This window comes from Dipodomys spectabilis, unplaced genomic scaffold (assembly GCF_019054845.1).
Source record: "Dipodomys spectabilis isolate Male_0828 unplaced genomic scaffold, ASM1905484v1 ptg000009l, whole genome shotgun sequence".
NCBI classification, from domain to species: domain Eukaryota; kingdom Metazoa; phylum Chordata; class Mammalia; order Rodentia; family Heteromyidae; genus Dipodomys; species Dipodomys spectabilis.
This window is the reverse complement of record NW_024870686.1, coordinates 28,059,408-28,076,628: the sequence shown is the minus strand read 5'-3', so window position 1 is coordinate 28,076,628 and position 17,221 is coordinate 28,059,408. Positions and strand designations below refer to the sequence as shown.

At 35.3% G+C, this 17,221-nt stretch overlaps 1 protein-coding gene across 3 annotated transcripts in view; it reads right to left on the bottom strand.

Annotated features, from left to right (window-relative positions):
* The window catches only part of Spock3 (SPARC (osteonectin), cwcv and kazal like domains proteoglycan 3), a 245,539-nt gene that overhangs the window by 95,972 nt on the left and 132,346 nt on the right, over window positions 1–17,221 (bottom strand). For 2 of the 3 annotated variants that reach the window (XM_042700884.1, XM_042700876.1), the window contains exon 4: window positions 12,126–12,240. The exons of the other annotated variant lie outside the window; for it this stretch is intronic. In XM_042700884.1, the coding sequence (XP_042556818.1) occupies window positions 12,126–12,240 (115 nt within the window). The remainder of the gene's footprint in view (window positions 1–12,125; window positions 12,241–17,221) is intronic. 3 annotated transcript variants of the gene reach the window in all.

Below are 17,221 nucleotides of genomic sequence, written 5' to 3'. Positions count from 1 at the left end.
CCCCAGCACATTCCATGAGATAAGAATCCCAAATATAACATCAAAATCTCCGTGGAAGCTTGCACCCCCCCCCCATTTGCCCACTCAGTGTCCCATCAGCTTAAGCACAGTGACTGGCTTAGAGGTCTGCACCTTCCCAGTTCATTTCTAACACTTCCCAGTCCTGCTTTTAATTTTATGGTGCAGAAACAAACAAGACACCAATCCTAACATATATGTCATCACATAAACAGGCTTCCAATTCAGGATCATTTCCAATGACTAAAGTAGATAAAGTCAAAGGCAGCAAAAGAGAGGCTAAGATCCAGGAAATACAGACAGAATGTATCTGCAGTGAAGTCCTTATATTTGGATGATTTTACATACCTATCTTACTGAATCTAAAATGCGCTGTTTCCCAAATACATCCTAGTCGTATTTTCCCTCATGGTTCCTTCTGTTAGGTCAACATTTCTCCCAAGATCCCAGTGGACTGGGATAAAACTCTCATTCTTCCCTCTCCCATTTGCAAGTCAAACTCATTTTCATTCCTCTTTTGAGCAAAGCCCTCCCACAGTTTAACTGTTACCTTTAGAAAAAGGTCTCAACCCTATGGTCTCAAGTTTTAAAAGTTTTGAGCATGGCTCATCTGTCAGACTTGTCCTCCCTTCTAACTACCTGGACTTTTGTGCCAGGGAAGGATTCATGGGTACACGCCAAGTTGACTTGTACAGTTTCAGGTTGCTCACTGAACCTGATATTTCTTGGATATTTGACAGTAGTGCACTTCTTTTCATCCCAGTTACATCCCTGGTGTTACTGGCGAATGGAAAGCTGCATTTACCATTCTGTTCTCCCATTACCATTCTTCCATTCTCTCTCACCTTACCATTTATCACTATTTGAAATTACATTACCATTTATTTCTTCATTGTTGGCCCTCACTGACAAAGTCTAAACGTGAGACAATTAGAAGCTTTCTTTGTTCTTGTAACGTTTTAATCTATCTGCCTATATGAGTAATTGGCTTGTGTTAGTTGTTCAATATGTGCATTTCACAATGAGTGAATTATGAATTAATAGGTTCAGTAGAAAGCTCAAGTAAGATACGAACAAAAGATAAGACAGTGAATTTGATAGCACAGATCTTTCCAATGCCTTGTGGAAAAGTATTTTCACTGATTTAACTGCACAAAATTTGCAAGTTGGCAAATTAAGTAAGTGCAAATCAGATAAGGAAAAAAACAAGACTATTTAAGAGGAAAGCTATATATAGTGAATGGTGAATTGATATACCTACAGATTTCTTAGCAAACTGCTAATGATAAGTAAATAAATATTGTTATTCCTATGATTTAAACCCATTTGTCTTCTTCCTTGTCAATAATTTCTAAGTTGAATATATAACAGAATTAAATTGTGTTTAAAAAAATGTCCTAGATTCAGAAATAACTTTATTCTACCTACATTTACATCTAGCTACATATCAGTGAACCAAATACTAAAACAGGAATGAAATAACCTAGAGAAAAATGATAAAACTTTTATTCTACTCCTGAAAATGAATTAGTTTTTTATATTTTCTCAATAATCTATAAACATTTTAAATAATTGTATAACTTGGAGCAATATCAAGGACTAAGGATTGCATTCATATAATATGTATTGTTTGAATATGAACATTTATAATATAGCCAAGTTATCTAATTTTAGTGAACTTCCATAATATGGAGCTTTTTTTTACAACCCTCAGAAAGCTCTAATAAGCTCAAATGAATAGTTCATGCTACAATTTGATGTATGAAAGTTAACAAAATGCCCGTCTTTAAGAATGGGCATGTGCAATTATTGGTAAGGCTCTAAAATGTGAATGTTAGCAAAGTGTGCATGACCAGGCTTCAGGGGAAAAGTTCTTTAAAATACATATGCTCTGTCCTGCATTTTTTCACAAAAATAAAAGTTGGTATTCCAAGTGTCAAGACTTCATCACATAACCACCATTATTTTTCTACTATTATCTCCTCCTCTCCTCTCTCTCTCTCTCTCTCTCCCTCTCCCTCTCTCTCTCTCTCTCTCTCTCTCTCTCTCTCTCTCTCTCTCTCTCTCTCTCTCTCTCTCTCTCTCGCTCTCTCCCTCTTTCTCTTTTATTTTGTGGGTCATGGGGCTTGAACTTTGGGCCTGGGTGCTGTCCTTCAGCTCTTCAGCTCAAGGTAAGTGCTCTCCTACCTGAGCCACAGCGCCACTTCCGGTTTCCTGGTGGTTTGTGGGAGATAGGAGTCTCACAGACTTTCCTGCCCCAGCTGGCTCTGAACTGCAATCCTCAGATCTCAGCCTCTTGTGTAGCTAGGATTACAAGAGTGAGCCACTGACAGCAGGCTCCCAAATTTTTGAGTCTCAGACAGTATTTTTTTAATTGTTTAGATGATGCACTTTACTCTTAACTATCTTTAAAATGTTGGCATCTGAACAGAGTAATTTTTTTCTAGTTTAATATAAAAAGGTGACTGATACTTTTTCTTGAGTGATCTTTTGTGTGGAGATTCCCTGTCTTTCATATAGTGATCTATTGTGTGGAGATTCCCTGTCTTTCATATCCTGCAGCTCTATATTTCTTAGACCTTCACCATCAACTTTCTCCTATTATTAGACTGTAACTGGAAAACGGTGGAGAAAATAGTCCCATCTAGTTCTTAATCATCTGGACTCTGAAATGACAACCATCTTTCTATTCTGGTTGGAAAGGGGAAAACTAATAACTAATAATAATAATGAAAAGAAATCCTTGGAGGAGCTTCTGAAAATTCTAGGACAAGGCCTAACAGAAACCTTCTCACAACCAAACCCTGAAAAGGGGGGAATAGGATATTTTCTTGTATGATGCTTATATTTGTCTGCAGATAAATATCAATGAGTATAAGTTACATATTCAGATAACAATGTGAACACAGACATACATACGAAACCAATGAGATTCATATCTGAAATGAAATAGTCCCACAGAAAATATTTCAAGATATTTTAGAGAAATCAAAATAAAATATCAGATAAGGCAGGAAACTAGGACAAAGAATGAGTATTCAAACTGTAATATAGCAGCATATGATTCTGATTGTTTATCTACATTAGTCACCTGTAAGATGAAAGGCTTTCTATGATGTTTAAAAATTAATTGGCTTCAATCTCTAAAGTCCATCCTCAGAAGTAGTATTCTTTTCTGTCAACATTTGCCCAACTATATTTCTTCCAAAATGTTTAATTATTCAATAAAAATTAATAACATAAAGTTTAAATTTAATATTGTAAGTGTCACAACCTCATAACAACGATCACTCAAACTGATTACTGGAAAACTGGGTATTAAGGAGTGATTAATACTAAATTCTCTAAGATGCTAAGAAATAAAATTGATTAATAGGAGAGAGAAAAAAACAAGTACTCATTTGGTAACATGATTATCAAAGAACAGAAACATGAATCACACGAATTAGGTTCATCATAGAACTTACTCATCGAACACCGACTGCTTTGCAAATAATAAATGCCCAAACAATGAGTGAATAAATTATATATATTCTGTGATCACTTGAAAATCTAGCAGTTTTTCCCCTCACATTTGGAATCTGCTAATATTATCTTCACATCTGAAAAGAATTGTTGCAGCTCCTAAAAATTGTTATTAATAGAGTTAAATTCCTTTAGTTTCTCTTTTAGTTCTCTCTTTTCCCCTTGATTTACTATGTTCTAATTGGAAGTGATGTCTGGACAGAATTTTTTTCTTATATATATGCATATATATATATATATATATATGTAAAGATACTGTATAGAGGGTTTACAGTTACATGACCAAGGTAATTAGTTCATTTCCTATTGTGGACAGTATTTTTCTATATAGCCCTTCCATTATTAAAGATATACATATTCATTCTTGAAAACTAAAAAGAGAAAATATGACTCTTATCCACAGCTCCAACAGTCTAAATCTCAACAGTATGTTTCATAGGTAGCAGTACAATGAATGGTGAAGTTTGAGGGCATATGTTACAAAGAGTGAAGCATCTGAAAATCACCATGGAAGACACTCAGCAGTGACTTTAAGGATAGTTTTCCAAACAGAAATATATTTATTATCCCACCCTTCCTATCTCAATCTGCAAAAGCATATTCCTCATTTTACATAAATATTTCATCTTAAAATGTAAATCTATAAATAAATATTAAGTTGTCCTAAAATCATAACAGGAATGAACCAATTTTCTCAAATATGTTGTCAACTGTAACTTAAAAACCCAAATACTAGCTATGAAAATACATCTAATATAAAATAAAGTCACAGTATTACTAATGAATAGAAAATGTTTCCGATATTATATGAAAACAGTTATATGAGAACCTTGACTTGGACATTTGACAGGGAGCTATGTGAGGGAAAGTTGAGAGTTTGTAATAATTTTTGTATTTCTTACCAAAACAAAAATAGTATAATTATCATCTCTGTCTTATTATAAACATGAAAACTAGACATAGAGGATTTAATTCACAAAGAGTCATTCTACTACCAAGAAATAGAACCAGACTTCAAAGCCAGCTTGTCTAGCTTCAAATTACAGAATATTAACCATTATGCTGAAAAACTTCTCAGAAGTGGAATATTTGCCAAAATAAATAAACCATATAAACAAACCAGGGAATAAGTTGCCAGAATATGTTGCTAGGAATAAAGAGCAAAGATTTTACCAAAGTCTATTGATTAAAACTGTTGTATAAAATCTGTGCTGTTTACTGGAGTCTATTTTTAAAAATATGCAACATGTTTTGGGGGAATAATAATTGACCACAATATAATCCCTATATGGTTCAGTTATTGCGTTTTTTGTATATAGGTACTGAGGGCTTGAACTCAGGGCCTTGGGCTCTAGTTTAGTATATCACTCAAGGCTAACACTCTACCACAGCTCCAATTCCAAAGTTATTGTTTGAGTTGTTTCTCAGATTAACACTCTACTACTCAATAGAGAATCATCAGAAGTTACAATTTTTAGAAGATAATTCTTAGGGTAAGAAACCAGCACACATCCTTTAGAGAATCTGTCTGCTAGGGCAAGATTGACACATGTTAAGTTGCAGGAAACAGCAGAGTTGCTGCCACCAGCCAGGGCCAGGATAAAGAAGCATCATGTGATGGGTTTTAGGTTAATCAATGGACTGCTCTTTTTTTTTTTTTTTTTCAAATGAAGAGAAAATAGACCTCAGTAATGATAAGATTGGCTATATACTTCAAAAACAGATTCCATATTGCCACTTTTTTATATTTGAGAAATGTGTTTGTGTTTCATTGTGTAATGCATAATACATAAAGTAAAGCTATCTTTATTATCTGAACTGACTAAGATGCATGAGGCCAAAATGAGCCTTTCTCAATGAGGAAAGGGTTTATAACTTCCTAAAGAAGACTTCAATTTCAATTTCTTTGGGAGAGACTAAGAATTTCATGCTGGGGAAAGAAAGAAAGAAAGAAAGAAAGAAAGAAAGAAAGAAAGAAAGAAAGAAAGAAAGAAAGAAAGAAAGAAAGAAAGAAAGAAGAACAGAAGGAAGGAAGGAAGGAAGGAAGAAAGATAGAAAGAAAGAAGGAAGGAAGGAAGGAGAATGAGGGTTAAATAAGGTGATAAACTATGAGGCAATAGGTATTCAGGTACTTTAAAAGAGGGATAGCATTGTTTTAACAGAAGATGAATTAACAATGAAAACCGCTCCTGTCACAAATGTGTGCTAACTTAAATATTAAAAAAGGAAATAAAAATTCTGTAATGCTTTAAGAGTGTTCAACAGAGGAGATGAATTTGACCAATGTCTATAATATGCATTTGTGGAGATATAAAAGTGGCATGCATTATGATTTTTCATAATTTACCTTTGTCAGCATACACTGGTGTTACAAGAGGGTTTCATTATGTTATTTTCATACAAGGATGCAATGTTTCCTAATTGTATTCACTCTTCCGTGCTCTCCTTCAGTCCTTTCCTCCTTTGCTTAAACAATTATTCCAGGTAATGAACCCTCTTCATGCAATTACTATACACAAATAAACATAAATACTATGGTATATATATATAGATATAGATATATCATATATATCTATATCTATATATATATATGAGAGCAAACTGTAGAACCATAATGACCAGGTTCGATGTACAAGTCTATTACCTGAATAAGTGTTAACTAAATTCGATGTGTCACAGATTATATATTTGTAAATAATAAATAACTAATAACTGTAACCCACCTCATCTTCTAAGACAGATGTGACGGCCAATTATGAATACATATGCACATGCTTTAATATGTGCATGTATATATATACACACAAGTTCTAGTTGTAAAGGAAATAACTATGTTTAGTGTGCTGCTTTTTAGGAAGAAGAGTCAAATAATATATATTAATTTATTATTAGATTACTGTGGCAATTTTATACTTTAATTCTGTTCAAAAGTTCTCCCACCATTTATAACTTCGCTACCAAAAATGCGTGGACACATAAGTATTTAGAACATTATAAAAGATGTACAAGACGTTATGTCAAAAAATGAACTTTACAACTTTGGCTTGCGGGGGGCAGGGAGGAGATGGGAGGGCAGGGATGGGAAGGGGAAACAAAGGAGGAGGCAACAATGCTTGATAAGAAATGTACTCATTTCCTTGCTCATGTAATTGTAACCCCTCTGTACAGTATTCTCACAATAAATAAAACTTATTAATAAAAAATCTATTTATCCACACAATCAAAATTCATTTGATTACAAAAATGAAATGTGCATATAAATAACATAGACATGATTTCAGGTCTTCTACCTAGGTAGGTATCTACCTATCTGTCTGTCTATTATTCTACCTATATATCATCAATGTAATTAATGTTGAATAGATTACTAGAAAAATTCCTGAGTTTTGGTTTCCATCTGTAAAATGGATATAATGATGTTTAGTATATTGATTGTTGTACAAGGCAAATTAATTAAGGCACTGAGTGAAGAGTTTTACACATATTAAGTATGAAATTCCTACTGGATTTCGCTTCCTCCAAGAAAGCATAGACTAAATCTTTCTGATACATAAGTAGAAGGAGATTAATTTTACAGTAATCATAAATTCATTTCAATTTAATAAACATTAGTAACTCCATAGGACCTACGACTCTGTGATTTAATCTTCATATCTTAAATACTACCATAATAGAACAATGCAAGCAGAAATACTCTGCTCATATCACCATGTAATGAAATTTGGATTTTTTCTCTCACCAACTACAAAATCCAAAATGTGTAATTAAAATCAGAGTTTTAGGACTTGTGTTCTTTTGCTATCTATTTTTTTGTAAGTTCCCTCCCTCTTTGTGTGATGTCTTCTTAGGAGGCCAAGAGTATTTACCTGTTGGCATTGTTGCCAATCTTTGGTGTAAATGGGGGAGAAATTACCCTGACTAGTTCTGTCCTACAGTAATGACTTCAACTTTGAGCTATGATGCCAAACATTTTTCTTTTATTCCCAGCAGCATCGATTGGTGCCAGACACACTGATCTAGAAATAGTGTTAATTATTTGCAGCTGCACGGGCCTGGGTGAGAGCAGAAAGCATTGGGATCTCACTTACAATAGATTAAAAAAAAAACAGGGGGAAAAAAAGCTTTGTCTTTCTGATTTTGTAAAACATCCCCCCCACACACACACACACAAGGTAACAATATAAGCAACAGATCATATGTAAAGTCTGAGAATTCCATCATAGATTTTATAATAAACTATCAAACTAGATGGTCATTTCACTCTATGGGAAAAGATGGTGCATGAAAATCTTCTTTATTGATGAAATTATGTGGTTTAGCTAGTAATGATAATGGTAACAGAAAGTCTGTGCTAAAACATAAATATTGTGCTGCTTTGAGGCCAAATCATTAGAGAAAATCTCATTAGGAGACAAATTCAAATACATGACTTAGATTCTGATGTTCATGGATGGTTCATATTACCCTCTCTGTTGGTAGTAGTGGACAGAGCTAGAATGAAACCTGTAATGGGTCACATAATAGGGATATTTCTGTGATTTTTGGAGGATGATTATTTTTTAAAGCACTGTAACAGAAAAAAACTTGCTGATTATCCAATCTCTTACAAATGCAAGTCAAGGCTCTACCCTTTTTTTGAAACCAATGTTTTGTGTATTTCTCCTCTTCTATTTCGTGTTTACAGACTCCTTTTCCTTTTCTCTGTATACTTAGTGCATTCTTGCATTTAAAGAACTGAATAAAATACTTTAAAACTATTTCAAAGTAAATGTTAGTCACCTCCAATACCTCCTCTCACTTTCCACACCTATGCACAAGTCATACAGGAAACAATAGATCACATACACATACTGATCTAGGCTAAACATTTCACGGATCAAATACTTGTCAAAACTTGGCTGGGAATGTGGCTTGGTGATAGAGTGCTTGTCTAGCATATATATAGCCCTGGATCTGATTCTTCAACCGAAAAAGCCCAAAGTGACACTGTGGCTCAACTGGTAGAAGGCTAGCCTGAACAAAAGAAGCTTAGGGACAGTACCCAGGCCCTGAGTTCAAGCCCCAGGACTGGAATTAAAAAACACCAAAAAAACCAAAAAACCCTTAAGCACATAGTGTTCCACACATAGAAGAATATATAATTGGCCTGTAACATTTGAGTCGGTAGTATTGAACAAGACATAGACCTGACCTTCAAGTAATGTCAAGTCAACTGAAGGAGACTGATGTCAGATAAATCATTAGAGAGTAAGTAGTTCAACATTCTATGTTAATGGAGAAAATGTGTAATTTCTTCTTTTATTTTTAGGGGGAAACAGCTTAGAGAATCCTCTGTGTAATGCAAGATCTTCCTCACTCCCATAGAAGTAAACACTGCCTCCCATTTCCTTTCTCATTAAGAGGAAATAAAAGGAAGAAAATAGAGTGTTATTTGATATAAGTAGCAATTTCCTGTGTAGATAATGTAAATGATCAGGTCAGCCTAGCAAACTCAAAGCCCTGTGTTCAAAACCCTAAGACTACTATATATATATATACATATATATAGTAGTCTTATATATTATATTTAGTATATAGTATAGTATATATATATATATATATATATATATATATATATAGTAGTCTTATATATTATATTTGGGGATATATATATATCCCCCAAATAGCACAACTACAACATACAATCCTGTCTGCAAATGTTGAGGCTTAGATTATTTATGTTGGCTTTTATTGATCCAACTTCCTGGCAGCTGACTCCTCTTTGTGTAAGTATTGTGTAAACCTTCACTATGTACAAAAATCCTCAAAGCAAATAAACCATATCCAGTATTAATCTTAATACCAATGATTTTCAAAGCAATTATTTATGTACTGAGTATACTTTACACTGAGTGCCAGTTTTTTGATAGTGACTGTCGGTATAATTTGTGGAGGGGAAGGGGAAAAACAAATCGTTTAAATAGGGATACAGGTGGACCCATTGCAACAATGAGATGTACAAGACATTATGTCAAAAACAAACTTTACAACTTTGGTGGGGGGGAGGGGGGAGAAGGCGGCGGGGGAAGATGGGAAGGGATGGGAAGTGGAAACAAAGGAGGAGGCTACAATACTTGATAAGAAATGTACTCATTATCTTGCCCATGTAATTGTAACCCCTCTGTACAGTATTTTCACAATAAAAAAATCATACTTTTACTAAACACTGATATCTGCCTAGCTAGAGATTATTAGTGCCCTTTAATGTGCCATTCCACTCTTTCCTGAGACAAAGCTTCTACTGGGTTTCTGTTCAGGATGTTTTAGCACTTTACATTGATTATTGGTATCTGGAATATTAAGTAATATTTTGGTTATTGGTTCTGATTATCTCTACCATGTAGAGAAAGTTTCTGTCTACAGTTAAGTCTTTATAAGGAGACAGCTTGGTTATTAAAAGAATAGACTTTGGTCACAATAAAGATAGTTAAGAATTACTGTTCTGAATTTCCTCCCTTGACAATTTTGAATCTAGGTTTTAGCAAGTGGCCAAAGGAGTAAGTCTCTGCCACTAACATGATATTAATTTGGAGTTGTTAATTTGCTCTTTCCACGGGGTTACATTCTAGATGGCAACGTTTACAGGGGATTATAGAATCTGTGATAAAATAAATTTTGCTTCTAAATTAAACACTTTGGCTAACTCTGCCACTTAGGCTAGGATCAAACATGAAGTCATTTGCATCTTCCTCTTACTGATTTCTCAAACTAAACTCTTCAATCTCCTCCCCACATATATCTAAATATTGGTGTGTGTGTGTGTGTGTGTGTGTGTGTGTGTGTGTGTGTGTGTGTGTGTGTGTGTACGTGTACGCATGAACATACACTGGTCCTGGGGCTTAAACTCAGGGCCTGAGCATTGTCCCTAAGTTGTTGGCTTGTTGTTTTTTGGTTTTGGGTTTTTTTTTTGAGGGGGGTGGGGTGTTTAAGGCTAACACTGTACTATATCAGCCACAGCTCCACTTCCACCTTTTTGGTGGTTAATTAGAGATAAGAGTCTCACAAACATTCTTGCCAAGCTGGCTTTGAACTTCAAACCTCAGATCTCAGTTTCCTGTTTAGCTAGTATTACAGGCATGAGCTATCAGCAGCCAGTAATATTTACTTAAAAATAAATTAATCAATAAGAATTCTATGTGAAGCAGGAGCCCTTTGGGATCATAACAAATTAAGCTGAAAACAACATTTGTGGCCTAGAGGTTTCTGTTCCTTTGTAAAGGAAATTAAGACTGATGGGGAAAATTACTGATAACTGTTTTTGTACCTTCCCTATATCCACTGACTTTATGGAAATGTGATAGCTAAGATGTCATTCTTTCTTCCCATTTCAAACTAGACTGTTGTTCTCCTTCTCCTGTGTTTCTTTCCTTTACTTCTACAATTACACTGATAGTGTGTTATGATTTTTTCTCTCCCATTACTACCTATCTCCCTTGGTACTGGGTATCTGCCCTTGTAGATACGAAGTTACAGGATAAAGACCTTTCCAATGTGGAATTCAGCATGTAAACCAGAGGAAAATTAATTTTCTTTCTTAACTTTACTTCTATCTCTTCCCTAAATTGAAATGTTTTCTACTTTCTAGCAATTGATAGTTTTTTTTTTTTTTTTTACTTAATGCAATTTTTCTCCACTTCTCGGTGAATTTTGATGATAGAAGTTTTATGCCAGTTCAAAAGCAATGCAATTATCCTCCAAGAATACACAAGTAGCAATATTTTCTTGTTAATTTGATTTTTAAAGGAATGGTTCACCGAAGAGAATTCCTGTCTATGTCATACAGGAAACGAATACATCTCTATGCTTCAGCCGATTCCCAAGTGACTGCATTGAGCATAGCTTATTCCAGTCCTCAATAAACAGCACCAAACTGCATTATCAAGTTCTGAATTACTCTTCCTTCTCAAAGCAGACCTGGCCATCCAAAACAATGGTAGTTGTGAAACATGCTCAATATCCTTCCTTCTTCTGCAGGAATTTTACTCTAGACTTCTGAGAATAAATTGAGGGAACCTGTTTGGATTTCCTCCATTTAGATTTCCTGCAATTTCCTTCAGTTGAAATAAGAACTTCCTAATGCAGAAATTCTTAATGTTCCAGTTCAATTCTTTATGCTGTGGCTTTCAATGCTTGTAATGTGATCAATATAAACTAATTTTCCTCCTTTAACTATATTTCCAAATCCTCCCTGAAACAGAGAAACTTGACTAGCCATAAACAAGGATATCTGGAGGTACAGAAGTTTCATTTACCCTTTTAACTTGTCAAAGCACAAATAGCCAAATATATAACAGTTTTAATCCAAGCATTGCAAGTCTATTTTATTTAATAATATATGTCTGAAATCCTATAATCCGTAGGAATTCTGATTGATAACAATATTTAGCCCAAGTGAATCACAATTATGTTATCCAAGCTTCTGAAATTGTTTCAACAAAACGCTGCATAAAAGATTAGCAGGCACTGCCAAATATTTATATTGCACCATGATTTCTGGCAAGAAGTACTGTTCAATTGGTAGGATTTAATTTAACCGTGTTTACCTGTGTGTAAGCCTCCGATGACTAACACAGACTGCAGTCTGAGAGTCTTGAGTAATGCACATTTTATGGCGACTACATTTCATTTTCAAGCATGGATCTTTAGCTGGATCTAAAGCTAGAGAAAGAAAGGGAAAGGGGAAGAGGGAGGGAGGGAGCAGGAAAGAGAAGAGGAAATATTAAGATTAAAATCTGTAAAATTGAGGGCTCTAACCTAAACAAATACAATTGCAGCAAATAATTTCATAGTATTTTAACTGTGAACTCTGGTCACACTTCCTATATTAGAATGTATCTCAGACAGTGGGTAACAGAGAATCCCAGTTTCTCCCAATCCATTGAGCAGTGGAACTACACTTATCCAGAGAATGAGCAAGTAGAAAATCACCCAGAAATGTTAGCGTTATGAAACTCTGCAATAATGACTACCATCCAAGCAATGAAGGCAGAGAAAGGTTAGCATGTGTTAGTGACTAGAGTGTTTTATGTCAGCAAACAATTAGAATTTGTACTTCGGCTTTCCTTAAACAGCTGCTGGTGGCAAGAGAAAAAGAACAGAAACCCAGAGGGAGTCAGTGGACATTGGTGAGTCTCTGGATGACCTTGAAAATTCGGAGGCTGGCGCTGGGGGTGGGCTGAATGCATCATGCTTGCAACTGAGATGCGGTGTTTTCTTTTTTAGATTGTTAAAACATAACAATGGAACCAAAATTTCTTCATACAACCTGTAGTGGTAGCTATCAAGACCAAACTTTTATGATACGTTACTTTTTTGGTAAACCATTTACTGACAGACAGTACATACAATATATGTTTTATTCATCAAGGGCATACAATCTATGGTTGTTGAACATGTTCACTGTTGTGAAACTAACAAACTAACATCACATTTTTTATTATTATCAAGGTGATGTACAAAGGGGTTAACTCTCTGCCTGGGCACTGGCCCTCAGCTCTTCAGCTCAAGGCTAGTGCTCTACCACTTGAGCTACAGCAACACTTCCAGTTTTCTAGTGGTTTATTAGAGATAAGAGTTTCATGGACTTTTCTGCCCCAGCTGGCTTTGAACGTTGATCCTCAGATCTCAGCTTCCTGAGTAGCTAGGATTACAGCGTGAGCCACTGGTGCCCGACTTATGAAAGGTAATAAGGATATTTCTTGTAAACTTGTTACCTCTTCCCTCATTTTTCTCCTATTTTCTCTGCCCCTATTGCCCCCTCATAACATCCCATTTTAAAAATATTTTCAATACCAACGAAAACCAACTCTAGTTACCTTTGTCAATGTTGCAATGACATAACGCACTCACTTGGACCACAGATACTTTATCTATTTTTGTACATTTTTATTGTAAAAATACTGTAAGGAGGGGTTACAGTTACATGAGCAAGGTAATGAGTACATTTCCTATCGAGCATTGTTGCCTCCTCCTCTGTTTTTCCCCTCCCATCCCTTCCCTCCCACCTCCACAACTACCACTCCTCCCCCTGCCGAAGTTGTAAAGTTCGCTTTCAACATAGTGTCTTGTACATCTCATTGTTACAATGGGTCAACCTGTATCCCTATTTAAGCATTTTATTTTTTCACTTCCCCTCCCCGAATTAGAGAAGTGTATATACAAGATGCGGTGCACAGACATCAAATACAGTGAAAACAGGGGTTATACCTTGAGGGAGGAACACACAAAGAAACAACAATATCACATGGTACATTATAAATATGGTGGAAACAATAGCAAGGAAGAAAAAAAAAGTATGTGTCCCTATCTTGGGGTTCATTTCGCTTAACATCATCCTATATGGTCATATGTATATAGCTGTACTTTAATGTCCTTCATCATGAAAGAGCTTAGAAAATAAAATGTTATTTCTATAAAATGTTAGATATAAGTAAATGCTAGAATATTACTACAAAATCTTCATTATGCTACCTATGTGCACACGGCATGCACTGATCCAACCTAGCCTCTCTCGCCTTTTCAACCTCCAGTAATCTGTGCTGGATATTTAGGATATTGTTTTCTCTATTACATTCCAAATACGAGAGAGGACATATGATAGCTATTACTCTTTGTCTAGATTATTGCAATTATTGCAATTAAAACAATACTGTCCAATTTCAGACGTTTTGCTGCAAGTGGTAGAATTTCCATAATACTTTATGTATATATGCACGTGCATACGCCGCATTTTTTTTTTTTGGCTTGGGGGGGGGGGGTCCTGTCATGGGGCCTGAACTCTGGGCCTGAACTCTGGGCCTGGGCGCTGTCCCTCAGCTCTTCAGCTCAAGGCTAGCGCTCTATCTCTTGAGCCACAGCACCACTTCTGGCTTTTTTCTTTTTGCTTATTTGGTGCTGAGGAATCGAACCCAGGGCTTCATGCATGCAAGGCAAGCGCTCTACCATTGAGCCACCTTCCCAGCCCCATGCGCCACATTTTCTTTATCCATTCATCTGTTAAATTTTTTATTAAAGTTCTTTTCCTTAAATTTTATTGTGGTAATGGGTACATTTCCTCACCCCTTCTCTCATTCTCTCTCAGTTTTTTTTTAGTAGAAATTACATTGTTGGCAGCATAAAAACTACAAACATCTCACACTATAAATACAGATGCTTAACATTTCCTTCTTGAAATCTCAACAATGACATAACAAAATTCCTCTTGCTGAGGCAAATGGTGTGGAATCAGTCCTGTTCCCGAAAGGGGCCTGGCACAATTTCCTCAGATCTTCACTGCCGTTCTGTCTTTTTCATTTTCCTGTCTGTTATTCCATCTTGCGTTGCTTTATCCCACTTTCTCTCCATCTTGCAGCTAAACTCCCCCCTGGAAAGACTGGATTTTAGGTTATGGAGGCATTGTTGCTTTCTTAATCCTAATCTTGAATAACTTTCAGATTAGTCTGTTTCTGGAGACCTAACAACTCTTAGAAGTTTTTTTTTTTTTTAATTTCCTATCAGTAAAGTGTAATCAGCATTTCAAACTATTTAACTTTTGAGTCTCATTTTATTTGTGATGTAGGATTTCCCTCACTCTTCGGCCAGAACTCTTGATGGTAGTTATTATTTTTTGGCTAGAGTTCATTTTGTGCCAGTGTTGTTTACATGTAAAATAAACTTAAAATAATTCCATGAAATTTGTATTAGCATCTGAATTGTAGGGGTAAGAAAGCTTTAGTGCCAATATGATGTTTCTTCTAGGATGTATAAAACTCATAACTAATAAAGCTAGAATTTAAATAGAGCCTATTGGGCAATGTCTAAAAGAATTGTTACTAAAGAATTGTTTTTCCTAGGTTTCAGATGAAAATGAGAGAGAATAATACTGTCTCCTGGTAATGCTTTCATCTTGAAAGTTATTCAGCACAACCTCTATGCTATCTACTGAATCTGATCTTTCACTTTTCACTATATTAAAGCACTATCATTTTAGAGCAACAAAAAAGGTAGCATTTTGAATGTTCTTTATTTTCTTCCATCTATGCTTAACTATTTAGAAAATATTCTCTTTGTTTTTTTGTTAAGTTACTGCTTTTCATAGTCTCCTAGTCAGGGACATTGTATCTTTGGACCTGTTGCTATGACAATACAGCTTTTCCCAAATAGTCTGTTTCTCACAACTCAATACTGGACTCTAGTATTCTACTTCAATCTTTCATCATTCTTTCTGTTTGTCCAGGCATCCTTGGTTAGACTGTGCTGTCAGTCCTTTCTACAGAGATTCCTGTCCATAAAAATGTACTTCAAAGGCATTTTTATTGTTGCTATCACTAGAATTCTTAAGCAAATTCTCAAAGCAAAACACCTCCTTCCACATAGTCTGAATATTCTGCATACACTCAGCAGCCTAGAATTTTCTATTGTTAATGTTTTAAAGACTGAATGGACATCAGGAAATATTAATGACCTGGCTTTTGCCTATATCCAAGTGTGACTATTCACATGACACACAATTTATTGGACACAGTCTCTAAATACTTGAAATAGGTACTGGTCAATTACATGGCCTATATACTATGTACATGAAGTCTGGTGCAAAGATTGAAGTTCAAAGCCAGTCCAGGGAGAAAACTCAGCAAGATTTCATGCCCAAAATAATGAACAAAAGTCTTGGTTGGAGGTATGACCCAGGTGGTAGAGCACCAGTTGAGAAAACAAGCCAAACAAGTAAGCAAGTACAAGGCCCAGAGTTTGGACCATAATACTGGAAACCATCAAACAATGAGCATTACTTTATGCCAACCTCAACATCATTATTGCTTTAGAAAGCTTGTCTTTTTCTACAAAGAGATGAGCATAGCTACACATTATAAAGTTAAAGTAAGTCTAACTCTGTTTTGAAATGCATCATCATGTGAAGGGACTATCTATGAGGTCACTGATCTTGTATTTATTCAAATCTTTCTCCCTTAGTGGGTGAAAGTAAAGGTTGGTATACTGTTAATTATGGATAGTAACACTGGCTGGTCTAATGGCTGTGGTGTATTACACCATGCAAATATCAACTTAATATGCCTATTTCAAATTATATTTTAAGAGGATCTGTGCAAGGAATTTATTTCCTTTTATGTATGTTTTTTAACGTAAAAATGTTGTACAGAGGGGTTATAGTTACATGAGCAAGGTAATGAGTACATTTCCTATTGAGCATTCTTGCCTCCTCCTAAACTCCCAAGTGTTGAAAGGAAAGAAGGAAAACAACAACAACAACAACACGAAGTAAAGGGTTGAAACAAACATTAATAACAGAAACAAGCTTAATGAAAACTGAGAAAGCGTTGACACTTTTCAGAAGTACTCATTAATGATGCATGTTAAGAATACAGATCCATTTCTTTCTTGAACCTGGGGAGGGGCAAGTGTTCATTTAAATTCCACTAGCATGATGGTTTCATATCTTAACAACGATTTCTTACCATGTAAACGTGAACAGTTAAACTAAAACCATTCTTAAGTAACAAAATTGTGGAAGTGTAATAGATCATGAGCAAATGAACTGATTAGATACTTCTCAAAAGGAAAATATGCCCAATATCTTTGGCAATAATGAAATTGCAAATTAAAGTGATACTGAGATTCTACCTCGTTCCCATTAGTATGGCTA